This window comes from Rhagoletis zephyria, unplaced genomic scaffold, assembly GCF_001687245.7.
Source record: "Rhagoletis zephyria isolate East Lansing unplaced genomic scaffold, Rhagoletis_zephyria_1.1 Rzeph_scaffold_00191, whole genome shotgun sequence".
Lineage (NCBI taxonomy): Eukaryota > Metazoa > Arthropoda > Insecta > Diptera > Tephritidae > Rhagoletis > Rhagoletis zephyria.
Genome location: NW_016157275.1, coordinates 229,819 through 246,355, shown reverse-complemented (window position 1 = coordinate 246,355; position 16,537 = coordinate 229,819). Strand labels below are relative to the sequence as shown.

Sequence of the window (16,537 nt, the reverse complement as noted above, 5' to 3'; positions counted from 1 at the left end):
TTAATTTATTTTTTGCATATAAACTTGTATCTTGAACTTCTTTTTCCAAAAAGTGAGGATGTCAAAATTTTAATAGATATCGGATGTACGACAATTTTCTAAAAAGGTCTCTTAATAGATTAGTTCGTGAAAATTATTCCAAACGAAAACTTAAAATTGATCAAAAAATCTTAACTAAATTTAACTAATTTATATTAGAAGTTTTAAATTTATCCCACTGTAAGTGTGAAATAAGTTGCTATGTGTTTCCATGATACAAAAAACCACTTGACAATTAAGCATATTGTAAAATTTCATGCTACCATACGCAGTATCTAAAATTCTTCAAATTTTATTATTAATTTTTCGTTTGTTTAAAAACATTGTATGCTTAGAATCGAAATTTTACCAAGAAAAATGTCTTTTGTTTTTTAAATAAATGAGGCTAATGCTCAATAAGTTGATAATTGTTGTTCTCATTTGCATACTTCGCACCAACTCCAATATTGAACAGTGAACTATATTTTAATTTCGCCCAAATAAACAACGATATAGTTTAATGGTCAAGCACATATGGAGGATTCAGAAGAGGTGTTAAGTGCCGTAATGTGTTAAAGTCTTAAAATTTTTAAATGTAAAATAACACCTAATACTTCTTTAGGCATTTTTTAACATAACCAAAATGTTTTTAAACTAGTAGGAAATATATTATTGGCTCTTATTATACCCAACGAATCTTTCAAATAGCTTTAACCGTTACTTTATATTGAACAAATTTAAGCCTTTAAGACATTACGACGTCTAACACGAATTGTGAATCCCCTAAATATGCAGTAAATTACACATCAAAATTTGTAATTTTAGTGTTCATTACATCAGAAACAATCGCACCCGATATATAAAACTGTAATAGTCCTGTTACATTGTGAAATAATCAGATGGCATAAAGACACTAAATATTTTTAAAATAAGTTCACTAAAATTTTAATAACCTCAATGTAAAGTTTTTGCGAAGTGTTAATCGAATTTAATGTAAAATTTAAACATTTTTAATACAAGATATTAACTATTTTTAAACGGTAAATGTTAATACATTTTATATATAATCCCAAATTTATGATATAAAATCCCCTCTACCAAAAAACTTAAATTGGGTAACACCGCTTCGAATTTTTACTATTGAGCAATTTTCAAAAATCTGCCTTTTTATCAAAAAGTTGTTTACCAGGGTGTCTTTGAACTAATGATTGGTACTGAATTAAAGAATGCACACACATAAAAGATTGCAGCCTTTTCAATACTCATTCAATGTTAAACCTTTTTTTGATTTGGCATTGGTGTTTGCAATCTTGCTATGAATATGTTGGTGTGTGAATTCATAACTGCTTTGAGTGAATGGAAAATTTAAAAATTATAAACGACGAATTCGAACGACATGGACAAGCCAGCGGAGCCGCTGAATTTCAATTCGCCGCACTATGTCTATATCGTTGTAAAGCTCATACAGCTCATCGTTAAATCGTCTGCGGTATTCGCCATCGCCAACGCGTAAAGGTCCGTAAATCTTTCGCAAGATCATTTTCTCGAAAACTCCAAGAGTCGCTTCATCAGAAGTTTTCATTTTCCATGCCTCCACGCCATACGCCAGCACAGGCATGATGAGTGACTTATAGAGCGTGATCTTTGTACGACGAGAGAGGACTTTACTTCTCAATTACCTACTCAGTCCAAAGTAGCACTTGTTGGCAAGAGTGATTCTCCGTTGGATTTCAAGGCTGACATTACTATTGGTGTTAATGCTGGTTCCTAAATACCGAAGTCGTCTACTTTTTCAAACTTGTAACTGTCAATAGTTACGTATGTGCCAAGACGCGTAAGCTCTGACTGTTTGTGTGATGACAGGAGATACTTCGTTTTGTCCCCGTTCACCACCACCACGTTCGCTTTGCTTCTCTATCCAATCCAGAGAAGGCAGAACAGACGTAGCCCTTGTTTTTACCGATAATATCGATGTCATCAGCATTCGCCATTTAATAATAATTCATTAATATATAATTTGGGCAACATAGTGTATTCAATAATCCTTCTCCCTAAAAGTAAACATTTAGACTTGGGCGGGTTAGGAAACAAACAGTTTTCAACAGCTCACGAGTTTATTTTATTTAAATTTACATTCAACAGCGAAATACAGGTATTGACATCGTAATATCACTGTTTGCATAAATTTGGACGTCATCACGGTACATATGTATGTATATTCCACTTACATATCTCAGTTGTTAACTCATTTATGTACAATAAAAATAACAATGGGCCCAGAATGGAGCCTTTTAGAACGCCACGGTTTAAGGGCAAAAAGTCTGACAGGCCGTTGTTTGGGAATATAGCTTGACAGCGACCAGTTAGGTAAGAGCTTAATAATTTTACAGAGTGGTACGAGAAATTGAAATTACTGGGAAGTTTTCTACATAATATTCTTTGATTTACGGTGTCAAAAGATTTAGAATTATCTAAGAGAATCAAAACTTCAAAATTTCATAAATCAAGGTCAGCGCGTATATCGCTTTAACCACATCGGTTAAAGCGGCAATGCATCCACAATTTTTTCTAAATCCAGACATTTTATATGAAATAAATTTTTAGTTGTTAAAAATTCGTCCATTTGTTTATAAAGAATGTGTTCAAAAACCTTAGATAAAAAAGGTAGGACAGCGATGGGTATATATTCATTATGACTCTTTGGTATTGGGATAATTTTTGCGTTTTTCCAGCTGGGTGGATATGCGGAAGTTGTGAGTATCATATTAAAGACATGTTATGAAAAATTGAAGCATAAAATGGAGCAAAGATTTTATAAATGTAGGATGAAGTTTATCTAGACCGACGGTATTGGACTTTATTGACAAATCCGATTCCGAAACATCTAACTGACTTGCACATACAAACTTAAACGAGCTGTTACATGCATTATCACGGATTTGGTAATCATAATATATTTCGTTATCACAGGCGTATAAGTTTGAAGCAAAATCAGCATTGAGCTTTTTGATATCATCAATGTTTATGGCACGTACATGTTTGCTGAATAGATTTATCTTCTTTATTTCATTCCAATTACCTTTACTTCCCAAGATTTGGGAGAATTTCTTTTCATAATATAGCCTTTTTGCATTTCTAATCTTTTTCGCGACCTCATTTCTGATCGAACAAAAATTTCCATACAACAAGGCAAGGCTCAAACGTTTCCATCCCTTATAAGCATTGTTTTATTGTGTTTATCTTCGTACCAAGCTGTTTTTAAATCTCTATAGGTGAGGTGAGGGTAGAGGTTATAGGCTGAAAGTCATAAACGAGGAATACAGCCACGAATTGGTCTAACATTAACGTTTTTGAAACATCACTAACAAAGAAAAGATATAAATATGCTTGTTGCAGTATAATGTGTAGGAAGGGTGAAATTCATAAGGTTAAGACTCAATGTTCGCAGTTCACTAGGAAAAGAGTCGTCGCATACAACGTTACAGTTAAACTCACCAGTCAGAATTACATTTGAATACGACAAAATGATTGTGTGAATAAGCTCAGTAAATGAACTAATGTTTACATTGCGATTAGATATGTAAATGCTCCCAATCAATACATAATTTATCGACGCCTTGCACAACTTCAATAAAAAGGTACTAAATTTTATCGTCGGTCCTTGAATTGCTAATGGTTATGCTCTTAATGCCATTCTTTATACATGACTCCATGACTGGGCCGATCACAGCGAAACAATTTGTAACCATTCATGTTAAAATGATTATCTATGTAGCGTGGTTTAAACCCAGTTTCAGATATGCATATTATGTCTACAGAATAGAATTCAAAAATATATCTGAACTCATCAATTTTGTTCTTCAGACTTTGAGAGTTTATGTGACAAATTTCCAAACCACTTTTCTGTTTACAAAGTACTTTAATTGTATGTATAAGTAAGATTCTATACTGACTCAATTTGTATTCGTATATAATAATAATAATAGATTGGCGCTTACACATATGTTAGTGTTTGGCCGAGCTTCTCCTCCGATTTGTGGCGTGCGCCTTGATGTTGTCACACAAAGCGGAGGGACCTACAGTTTTACGCCGACTCCGAACGGCGATTGTATTTTTATGAGAAGCTGTTTTTCATGGCAGAAATACACTCGGAGGGTTGCCATTGCCTGGCGAGGGACGACCGCTATTAAGAAAAAACCTTTTTTCTTTATTTTTGCGATATTGCTTTGACCAGAGTTTGAACCCAGGTGCTGCGGAGTGGAAGTGCGCACTGCTTACCACTACACCACAGCGGTCGACATTCGTATATATGATAAGGATAACTCTAATGTACGTATATGTGTGTATAAGTAAGATTTTATACGGACGTAATTTATATTCAGAAAATGTTGATTACTTACCCAGTGTGGGAGGGGTGACTCCAGTTAGCTGCGTAGTCATGGCGGGCGGCATTTGCAGTAGATGGGTCATGTGTGATTGCATCGCCTGCGGCGTATACGTCATGCCGTTGTTATCTTGCTGCTGCTGTTGTTGGGTTTGAGCGACTACATGACTGTGAGGCTGAAGTGATTGTGTTGATGGATAATTGTGAGCGCCTAGCGTTGCTAGAGTTATCAGATTCTGCATCGAAATAGATCTAGTTGAGAGTAGTCCATTGTCAGCGGTAGCGGCCGATAGAGATGCGGTTGGAACGCTGTGATCCGGTGGGAAATTTAGTCCTGATATTACCGTTTATTTTTTTTTTGTTTTTCAAAGATTGTAGGACGTATTTTCGATGTGGTTTAAATTTTGATTGTGGTTTTATGATTTTGATTTGGGTTTTTGTACATGATCACAGAGTCAATCATAGAGACACACCAACAAATGTTCAACGAATATAAAAATAAATATAGAAGAAAATACACACCCAATTGGATTATTTACAATTACAAAATTATTTTAGGCTATTTGCAGTTTAATTAAAATTCAAAAATATTCAAAAAACCAAAACATGCATATAAACATGCATTCCATAGATATGCGTTAAAATCATACATACAAATTAAGAAAACACAAATAGTTTCAAAGAGCAACACATGATACAAAAAGCAATTTTTAGTCAACTCATTTTAAATTAATTTAAACCAAATGCAGGTGAGACTGTTTTGGTTTATATTCCCATTTGCCATTCTGATTCAATAACTTCGTTTCATTTGAGTTGTTGGATTTAAATTACACTGTGCAACAGCATTTTTGGGGGCGCAATAATTCCAACGCAGGATGAAAGACCTAGACCCGTATAGTAAAACCTCAAAATCGTTTTGCATTCTTTGGTCAAATTTCTTTGCTATGGCCATTTTAAATGAAAGGGTCTTTTTGGCCCTTTTTTTAGAAAGTCCGAATAAAATGGCATTTTCAAGGTCGCTAGAGGGTTAAAATCTTGTAGGAATCCAGAATCTGCAAGTCCACAGAAAATAAAAAATCATATATCCCCAAATTAGCAATTTTCAATTAGTTCGAACTTTCGCATGACTCGACAGTTTTTATTCGCACACATAATTTTCGCTGGTTAATTAACCTAAATCAGGTTACAGGTTACATATATTGTGTAGATCATGTAAATTCAAAAAAGGGACCACCGTACATATTTTCAAGCCAAATCAATACTAATATATATTTTGAAAGCCGTTTTTTTCTGTTCGCAAAGCTCGAGATAGGCTGTACCGATTTTTTTTTAATTTTGGTTATAGGTTCTGGATGGGCTTCTCATTGTCCTAGGCAAAAAAAATTGGAATACTTCTCGAAAATGGAAATGCAGGACTTTAAAAATCCTATAGAATCTAACATACATGCCCACATAACAGCGCTGCTTACCTGCAAATCACAAATGAGAGCGCTCTCTGCTGTTAATTCGTGCGAAATACACCGCAAAGCAAGGGTTATGTGTACATATCAGGGCAGCCAACTCATTTTTGAGAATTCCCTGATTTTGACTTTGAAATTCCCCGATTTCGCCCGAGATTTCGTAAAATTCCCCACCCATCCTTATTAAAAAAAATTTGTATTTTGATATATTGCTGGTATTTCTATTTATTTTATTTATTAATGTAATTTATCTATGTACTCATAAATCAAACCAAACTTTTGTAAAGTTAGTTAACAAGTAAAGAATACAAATGTCAATGTAATACTTACATACATACAGTAGTCGAAAAAATTTTAGTCGCACCAAATTTTGACAAGTTTTCACAATTATTATTTTTTTTTTATATAAAATTTGAGTTATTTTTTTATAAAAATATAGTTAATTTTCCAATAAAAACCGTATAAATCCAAATTTAAAAATTTACGCAATATTAAAAAAATTCAGCAAACTTTCGTAAAAATTTCGAGCTTTTTTAAGTCGATTCCCTAGAAAGATTTTGGGTATGCAGTATTGTAGCCTACTCACTTCTAGTATAATAAAGTGCAAGTTTCAAGTGGCTTAAAATTTTCCTTTTAGAATTTTGTTTGGTGTTGGTTGCGGTTTTCTTCCATATAAAAATAAACTGGTTTGTTCACTATAGGAAAGCAAATGCGACAAAAAAAATTCTAAAAAATCAAAAAGTTATTTGCATAATTGGCAGAGTTGCAAAATCACTACTTTTAGTTGCAGCTGTATTTCTTATGCAACTTTTTTAACTCATTATGAAATTAATGAAGCAAAAAAGAAAAAATTAGTCACAACTAATTCCTCACAAAAAGCCGGTTCATCCACCGATTCCCCACGTAAACTGAAATTCCCCACAAAAAACGGTCCATTCCCCGATTCCCCACGCAAACTGAAATTCCCCGCAAATCGGGGAATTTCCGACGAGTTGGCTTCCCTGGTACATATACATACATACGTGCTAATGTTAACGTTATGTTAAAAAACAAATACATATGTATGTGTTCATATCTATAGATATAAGTATACTTACCCTCCAGTACTGCTGGAGTCAATCGCTACTTTTGAACCGCTACTGCACCGACTCCAAGGTAAGTAGCTACTCTATTAACCCGTGGTAGTGCACATGGTAGTGCAGAGTCGAATCAGATAGCGAAAAACTACGACAGAGGGCGCCCATAAATCACGCAAGTGACTACTTTAGTAACTCCCGGTAGTGCAGAGAGATCTGATGGTGACTACCGCCTAGGACATTGCCTTGTAAAAGTAATCGATGAAATACACTGCAAGTAGCCGGTCGGTAATTGACGGAGTTTATCACGTAGCTACCGATTCAGCAGTCCTGTAGTCGCTCCCCCGTACTGCAGGGTATGAACATCAACACGCATATCTATACATGTTTGTATGTGCCCTCCAGTACTGCTGGAGTCAATCGCTCCTTTTGAACCGCTCCTGCACCGACTCGTAGGTAAGTAGCTACTCTATTAACCCGTGGTAGTGCACATGGTAGTGCAGAGTCGAACCAGAGGGCGAAAAACTACGACAGAGGGCGCCCATAAATCACGCAAGTGACTACTTTAGTAACTCCCGCTAGTGCAGAGAGAGCCGATGGTGACTACCGCCTAGGACATTGCCTCGTAAAAGTAATCGATGAAATACACTGCAAGTAGTCGGTCGGTAATTGACGGTGTTTATTAGGTAGCTACCGATTCAGCAGTCCTGTAGTCGCTCCCCCGTACTGCAGGGTACAGATGTTTTGGCGTATTCAAGTGTGCGCATATGTTGCATGCATCACAGGCATATTGTACGCCTTGATGTAAAGAAAGAAATTAAATGTTTAGGTAAGGAAAGGCAATCCATGCGACTCAAGGACACTTATCACTTGGGTAAGAGATGCTTGAGTGCATGATTTGTGGCATACGTTTATGTGCACAGCCAAAAGTACGAAATATGCGTTGTATTTTAAATCTTAATATGTGATGCGACCTTGGACAGTGTCTGGATGCGTGTTGGTGTTTAATTAGGTTTAAGTTATATGTGCTTAGCACCATGGAAGTGTTATGTACAGCAGATTAGTTATGTAGGCAGTTAGGTTTAGAATCTTATATAAATAAAGAACGCTGCTCTATAACGGTGAGATTCTATATTAGAAACTCGGTGGTTTCACTTCATAGCGGGCTGGTCATCCATGGTTAATTAAAAGTTTTATTTTCATACATTGCGTCGCGAATATACATGTATACGGCTGCAAATAACAATAAAATGGCAACCTGCAACGCTGGAAAAGGGATGATCGGCATCGAAGTGGACTGTTCATCGTGGGAAGTCACCAAGGGGCAGCAAAAGCTGCCCAACAAAGGTAATGGTTGTAGGGCAACAAACGGACCTGAAGAATGGTCATTCAGGTTCCATAGCCCATTCAAAAATAAATCGGCAGAAGTTGAAGTTCGTAGCAATGCAGAACGGAAACTTAAATTCTGGTTGAAAGAATTCAACAGAACTGTCGAAAGATATTTAAAAAATAGAATTCCAAAAGCGAGTCTTTTGGAAGACTACAAGAAGGCTAAAAATGCCTATATTGAATATATAGGCGAAGCCGAAAATAACAATTTAGCAGACTTATTTGATCAAATAAGAGCTAAGTTTGACGAGGCATTAGATTTCGTTCCAGGGAAAATTTTTCCTTGTGATAATCTGCCAAAAATAGAGAGCTCCAAATTCCCTTGGGACTTTGTTCGGAGTAAAGCTGAAATAAAGCCTCTGAACTTCGGTTATGAGAAATGCCAACAAAAGCGAATAAATCCAGAGGTTGGGTCGAAATTTTCCAATCCTAAAGAAATAGTGGTGAATAAAATACCACAGAATATAAAAGGTGCTTACCTTCAAGACAACGAAGTAATAAGCAACAAAAGCCTTGATAAAGAAGCTAACAAGACATAATGGAAAACTTAAATTAATGATAAAATCTAAAGATTTCTCGTTTCAGAAAGACGGAAAGGAAGCAGATACGCAAAAACAGTTACCTTGCAATCCAAAGGCGCGCATGGTAACAAAACGGATTAACGAAACCAATACGCTTGGTATAAACGCGGACGGAAGGACCAACAATGGATTGTCGTCAACAGCGGCTGACATTGTTTGTCCTCTTTCCCCCACTGAAACTGATATGAAACCAATTTCAAATAGTGAAAATAAAAGTCCAGTCAGAAAATTAAGTATTAAATTAAATCATTTATCTTTAAATAGTTTGGTAACATTTTGTAAAGTATGTAAGCCAGGACAAGTCTTCAAGGAGGAGGTCGTGGTAGAACTGGAAAGGACAACTCGAAACAATGTCAGGTATGCCTAGTGATGGCACGATTAATCGAATAAGCGATTATAATCGGTTATTTTCATTCGGTTAACGATTTAATTGTATCGAAATTTTCCTTTCGATTAATCGAGCGGTTAACCGATTAATTTTCAAAATAATCGAAAATAAACCATCGAAAATTGACAAATCACATCACGCAATATTGTATGAGTAAAAATTACGTTACAAAAATTGGAACTCTTATCACTCAATAATATTAGCAACAATAAAAGTGTCACTCCACTCGGTACATACATACATATTAATAATTTTATTAGTTGGGAGGTCTTTTACACTCTCGTATTTTTAAGCGTTATTTTTGCAAAAAACCGCAACACGTATTTAACCAAAGTAGCTACTAAAAAATCCCAACGCAGGTATGCACACATTTTCATTTTATTTTCCAAATTCGGCATTGCGCACAGTGTTGCCAGGTCTTCGGCTAGAAAAAACGTCCCTTTTGGTCTGAAAAAACGTAATTTCCTACCCAAAAACTTCTTTTTCAAATGTATGCACAGAGAATTGCTCTTATTAAACTTTTATTGTATACAAAGGTAAATAAGTATTTATATTAAAATATCATTTCGACAGAGCGCATTTAAAATTCATTGTAAACTGCTTTGGGATCGTTATATAAAAACCATTTTATACATACACTTGTGATCAGCTGATTAAGTCATCAACATTTTGATCGATTGTGGCTGTTTTTGTTTATTTAATGTTTATTATTTTTTCCATAAAAGCCTAGATTTTTATATAACAAACAAAATATAAATCCACATTTCAAACTTTGTGCAAAAATTATAAAAAATCTGCAAAATTTCAGCTAGATTTTCACCTTTTTATACAGATTTTTAGGAATTAGGCTAAAGAATAGCGTTGATTTTTAATAATTCTTTTTCTTGTAGCATTTGGTTAGGTAATCGGTTGTCGAAAATGCTAAATTACGGTCTGTAAGAAGGAACATAGCAATATTTCTGCCGTTTTTTGCGTTCATTACATTTTCACGGCATTCTTAAACAAGTCGCCTACTTTTTTCTGACTTTTTATGCTGCTACAGCTTTTTTGGTGGTTTTGCGAGCATGCGTGTTGCATTCGATCAGCTCTTCCTTATTTGGCTTTTAATGTGCGATTGCAAACATTGCAATAAGCCTCGTAACCTCAAGTGTTTACAAAACCAGCCTTTGAACGCGGGATCCTTAGTCCAAGAATCCAAAAAAATGCGCGTACGCTTGGTTTGCATCATAGTTAATTCATCTCTGTCCAAAGAATAAATATCTGTTGTAGAAAAGTGCTGCGAAGAAATGCTTGTAAAGATTTGTTAAGAAAATAATTCAAAATTAGTTCTACTTACAAGATTTAGATTTAGATTTAGAAGAGAAAAATTACTGGGAAGTTAAAAACGTCATTTTTTACACAAAAAACGNCTGTCCAAAGAATAAATATCTGTTGTAGAAAAGTGCTGCGAAGAAATGCTTGTAAAGATTTGTTAAGAAAATAATTCAAAATTAGTTCTACTTACAAGATTTAGTAACAGAGAAAAATTACTGGGAAGTTAAAAACGTAATTTTTTACACAAAAAACGTCCGAACGTCAACAGGATACAAAAAACGTCCAAATGACGTTAAAAACGTCAACCTGGCAACGCTGGATGCGCATATTCTTTGTTTTCATATGGAAGAAAATAAGCAACACCGTTACCACAAAAATTATAAAAATCAACGGTAAGTGCCAGATACTTCAGTCTTGCAATTTTTTATACAAAAATTTAATGGGCTACAAATCTGCATATCAATTGCAATTTTTTATACAAAAATGTAATGGGCTACAAAACTGCATACCAAAAATCTTTCTAATAAATCTAATTAAAAAGCTCCAATTTTTTGTTGATTTTTTTTAATATTACACAAAGTTTGATATATTTTTATGGATATGTCTTTTTGCAAAAGAATAAGCTACATTAAAAAAAACAACTAAAATTAAATAACAAAAAAAATTATTTTGGTGCGCTATAATTTTGACACGGGGTGTAAGTAAGCTTTTATAACTTATAAATAGTTTTTAATAATTTTTTTATATTAATCGAAACGACCGATTAATCGGTTAATTTCTTACGATTAATTGCAATTATTAATCGAATGCTTTCGATTAATCAATTAACCGATTAATCGATTATTAAGTTTTTTTTGCCATCACTAGGTATGCCGCAGGAAATAGGCGTAAAAATAGCAGCGTTGAAATCATGACAACAACAACACCAACAAATCGTGCAACAGCCTGGGCAAAAAATTACCGAAGGAAAATCGAAGTGAACCTGAACCACGTTGGCCTTTTGGGCAGCAATTATACGTATGTATATACAAGAAGGTTCAATAAGAAGTCACCCGAATATGCGAAAGGGTTTCAATGGTACCTCGGCGAAAGGCGAGCGATGCCACTAATGTTTGATTGGTGGAATTTTGTCGGTCTACGCCTATATCAAACCCCCGGTCCCGACAAGCGGACGGTGTTCGCATGTAAATCATTTCATGTGATGTATGGTATGCATTTTTTTCGCGTGCAGTGGGCTGTCAAATGCAAATATGCTCTAAATAAAGTGGAGCAAGCTATTTTCGCAAATAAAGTTTTTGGAGAGAACACGTAAGTACCGAAAGCAAGTAACTAAAGTGCAAGGTACGATGAAAGATCCACGTAAAAAATATCGTTGCGATAATTGTTTCGCATATCCTGGAATTGACAGTTTGCCTGCGATATCTCATCGAATAGATATATACGCAGTAGAGGTGACAAAATGAAAACGAGGTGGTTGGCGAAAGTTGGTGAAATTACTATCATTATTTTGCTTTATATGGAGCAGCGTCAGTGGTGCAGCAGAAGAGCCACTACAACATTTGCACTACCACACCTCGGAATAGAATAGAAAAGTATCTTAAGTATAATTATGAAGACACAAACGATAAATAAGAGACATGTCCTAAAATAATGTTTGAGGCGTAATTTAAGAAAAAAATTAAGAAAATGAAATATTTTGAATGGCTGGACTCAAGTATATAGCATTAAAATTGCCCAGATGTTATAGACTACATATATACATGTATGCATGCATATTAATCTATTTGTATTGAAACTTAGTAGTTTCAACAGGGGCAATATGTTCATACCCTGTAGGGAAACCCCGAACTGGTGAACCAAATTTGTAGTTCCGTACTACATTTTTATCGCCAAAAACGAACCAGTCCGTTAGTAACTAGATCGGCTTCAGTTCAAAAGCAGCGATATGTGGTACTTTTAAAAAACAATTTTAGAAATCTATATCTAAAATTACGAATTTAGAACTGGTTCAAAACTATAGAAAAAGGGATGCAGAACGAACTAGATCTCATCTGGCGAATTTTGAACTAGTTGGAAACTACTGAAAAAGGGAAGCAGCGGGGGGCTTGTTTAATTTAAATAGATTTTTGCTTGGCGGGTTTTTCGTTCAAATACGCTTTCAGTCTGCACGTCGCAGATGCTTTTTCATAGTTTGGTAATACAAAACTAATATTTGTGCTAACATCTTAACATTTTGGGGCCTTCTGGAATATAACCAATAACAGTAAGCACCTCTGCAAATTCAGCTACAGCCAAAGGTATGTAAACGTATTTTCAAATGCACAATTTAATTTACATTCATTCAAACAAGTTTGATTTCAGATTGAAAATACATTTCTCTGCAAATAAATAAAAATTGCTCCATGGTAACCCAAAAAGAAAACATCTTGTTACTTTTTTCGTTTACAACTGTTTCGAAACTATAGAAAATTGGGTGCAAAGCGAACTAGATCCCATATGTCGAATTTAGGACTGGTTCTGAACTATAGAAAAGGTAATGCAGCGGGGGACAATTTCCAATTCCTATGACATCGCTGTGTTAAATTCACTAGTTGTTTGCATGCAAACGAGATTTATCGCGAACTAGTAGTGGTTCTAAATCTACTAGAAGCGCACCAGTTCAAAACTAGAGATTTTCCCCACAGGGAAGTTCGTTGAAACCAAGATGGCTTATTTTACTAATGATCAATTGGCAGTTATGGCAAAATAATATAATTCTGGACAATTCCGTCCCAACTCGATTAATTTTCCCTCCATATCAAACAAAACTTGCAATAGAATACCGTCAGTGAAATACACAAACAAATCTTTGCCGAGTTAACTACACTCTAAAAAATGTTTATTTAAATTTAACCATATTAAAAATTTGAAAAAAACTAGGGACGTGCCGGATAGAGACTTTCCCGGATAAATGGATACCGGATACAATGTAATAATAACATCCGGATTCGGATATCCGATCGGATACCCGGTAGGCTGCTGTAGAGGTGCGAAAAAATGGATTCTGACCTCGATACATAGATTTTTTTTTAATTTTTGACACAACATTGATGTCTGTTGGGTAGAATCGATTAAAATCGCAGAAAGTTCCTTCGCTACTTGTACAAGTGACGCTGAGTGGATTGTGCTATGGGTACTGCTCGGTTCTGTTTAGTTGTTAGGGTCAAATGTAGTAATTACAGAAATAAAAACAAATTTAGGAATTTAAAGAATTTGAGTCTGCATATGTTTATGAATAGTTCTTTTTTAAATAATTGCAGGCATTTGAAATTAATTTCAAGTATTTTCCCAAAAAGAGGAAGCATTCAAGCGTAATATTTACTTTTCTTTCATTTTTGAATATAAGTAAATAAAAAAAACAGAGTTTTTTACAAAATCGCGACGGATAGATCGACACGAAATTGATCTATCTTTTATTAAAAAAAAGAAACTTGAAATTGCGTATTTTCGGAATGCGAATTTGCGAATGCGAATGCGAATGTTAGGAATAACATTAAATAATTTTCTAAATTATTAGACCATTGAACGAGTGCTTAACTTATACAGTGTTCTAATCTAGTAGTCAAAGTTCAAAAGGGGCATATTATATTTCAAAAAAAGTAATTTTGCTGCTTTTTCTCCCATGAGGCGATTTCTTGGAGGCTCGGCGATTTCTTAGAGCGCTCAAATATTTGGGGGCCAGATCTGTCAATTTGCCGTATTTTAGTTTAGTTGTTCACTAATCGAGAAAATTTTCACCGAGATGAGGTCGTTTTACTTTAAGATAGGCCTTCAAATGAACTTTAATTTCACACTTTTTAATGTCTCCAGATTCTACATCCGACGCTTCGCTTTCGCTGTAGCAGCACTTGTCGAATGCCCATCAATGTGACTTGATATACTACTTAACCGTTTAGCGCCTGAAGCTAAAAGCCGGTCCGCACCCTGTAGCTCGTTTTTGTAACTCTTCTCTACCGATTATTTCTCTACTGGTAAAGAATATACGTCATTCTCTACTACTCATTAGCAGTAGAGAACAAGGCGGCGAGTTCATATATGGGTGTTTCCATCGGAAGGTCCACCACGACAAAAAAAATAAAAGTCTTATATCTAACGTATTTACGAGCCGATTTGTCTGCTTTTTAAAATATATATTGGCTATGTAAGGAGAATCATGTTTACGTAAAATGGTCCTTCTATGTGGCGCCAAGGTCGAGATATTTCGAAAAACCAACAAAGTTGAAACATAATAAATCATAGATTTCCAACAAATTGACCCTGAGTTGGAGCTGAAGTCAAAATATAAAGTATATTCGACATAAAATACATGTTTTATTTGCATTAAAAGTTCATTTAAAAGCAATATTAACAAAAATATAAAATGGAAATTTATGTCACGTGACGCTACGTCACGTGACGTTTCACACTTGGGGTTGTAAAAGAAAATTGAAACAAGTTGCATTAATTCAAAAAACTATAAAAACAACTAGAATTTCTCCAAATCATATTAAAATAAGTTTCATCAAAATAGCCATCCACACTTCGCAGAGTTTTGCGATTTTGTAAGAAAAGAAAAAATCAACTTCCATTTTTTGTCACGTAACGACATAAATATAAAAGATAATATAGAGCTAATTATGTGCTATACAATGGCTACTGGTTAGACAGACTTACAGCCCGATTCTGTGCACTTGAAAAATAAAATTTTTTTATAATTGGTCCCATCTTTATTATTAACCAAGAATTGGAATTTTAGCACATAAATCAAAAGCTCTTTTTTTTTGATAAATTATCAAGATTGAAAATGCTTTTGACAAGCGTTTACAAATTGAAATTTCATACGAAAATTATAAATCTTGTGTATTAAAAAAAAATGCTTCTACCATTTAAAGACTGCATGTGCCGGCATTTGAACCTGCGACACACAGAATTTATAGCCGACATCCATGATACAATAATTTTTAGAAGGTAGTTTCACTTCAAATATTTTGACATAAACCGTGTCTGTGAAAAACACGCAATGTGGCCACTGCTACGATATAGAAATTGGGGATTTTCGCTTGTTATTTTAGTTATTTTTAACAGAACATGTAAAGATTTATATATTTCATAACTGATCATTTAATTTTTAATATACGTATACGTAATTAAAACATACATTCTTGTCACTGCTAATCTCATGAATACAAATCATAAGAACGAAAATGTTTTGGAAATATTTCTTGTTTAAAATCTTTTAGATACATCGCACACCACGGATTTAATCGGCCCCGTGATTAAGTTGGTTTAGTGTGCGCAACTCCATACATCTTCATGTACATATTTAAGCGAGCCCTACTATTTAAATAGGCGGCCGATAGTCTGTGGTACGCATTGGCTGTTATACATAGCTGTATCCTTACATCTATTGCGTGAGTTGCAATATCCACGGAAGCAGTAGTTAATTTTTTCATAATTTCTTGTGAAGAAAATTATTAAAAAATATTAGAAAATTTTAACTTATGTGAGGTTCCATGGGAAAGTGGACCTCAGTGCAAAAATTATTTTCTTTATAAGACTAACAAACGTAAAAATCTTGAATCAACCAAAAAATAACAAATTAAAGCTTTAAATGCATTTTTATTACCTTTTTTACGTTTTGAAAACAAGTTCTAAGTAAATATTTTGATAGAGTTTAAAGCAGAATGTGTTGAATGCACTGTCAAATAATTCAAGTGTTTGGTAAGAAACATATATAGTAGAACTCATCCGCTTTTAATAAAATTGTGTTATACAGGGTGTCCCAGAAGTAACGTGCCAAACTTTAGGGCAAGGTAGGTGGGGGGGTGAGCTCACTGATAAACAAAAAATTTTCAGGTAAAAGTGTCACCGTTTTTGAAATATTTACATTTTTTCGAATTTAAAAAAAA

At 34.5% G+C, this 16,537-nt stretch overlaps 1 protein-coding gene across 10 annotated transcripts in view; it reads right to left on the bottom strand.

Moving 5' to 3' along the window:
* Positions 1-16,537, bottom strand: part of LOC108358004 (CUGBP Elav-like family member 2) — a 364,101-nt gene that overhangs the window by 131,952 nt on the left and 215,612 nt on the right. For all 10 annotated transcript variants that reach the window (XM_017609112.1, XM_017609110.1, XM_017609115.1 and 7 more), the window contains one exon: positions 4,419-4,736. In XM_017609112.1, coding sequence (XP_017464601.1) covers positions 4,419-4,736 — 318 coding nt within the window. The remainder of the gene's footprint in view (positions 1-4,418; positions 4,737-16,537) is intronic.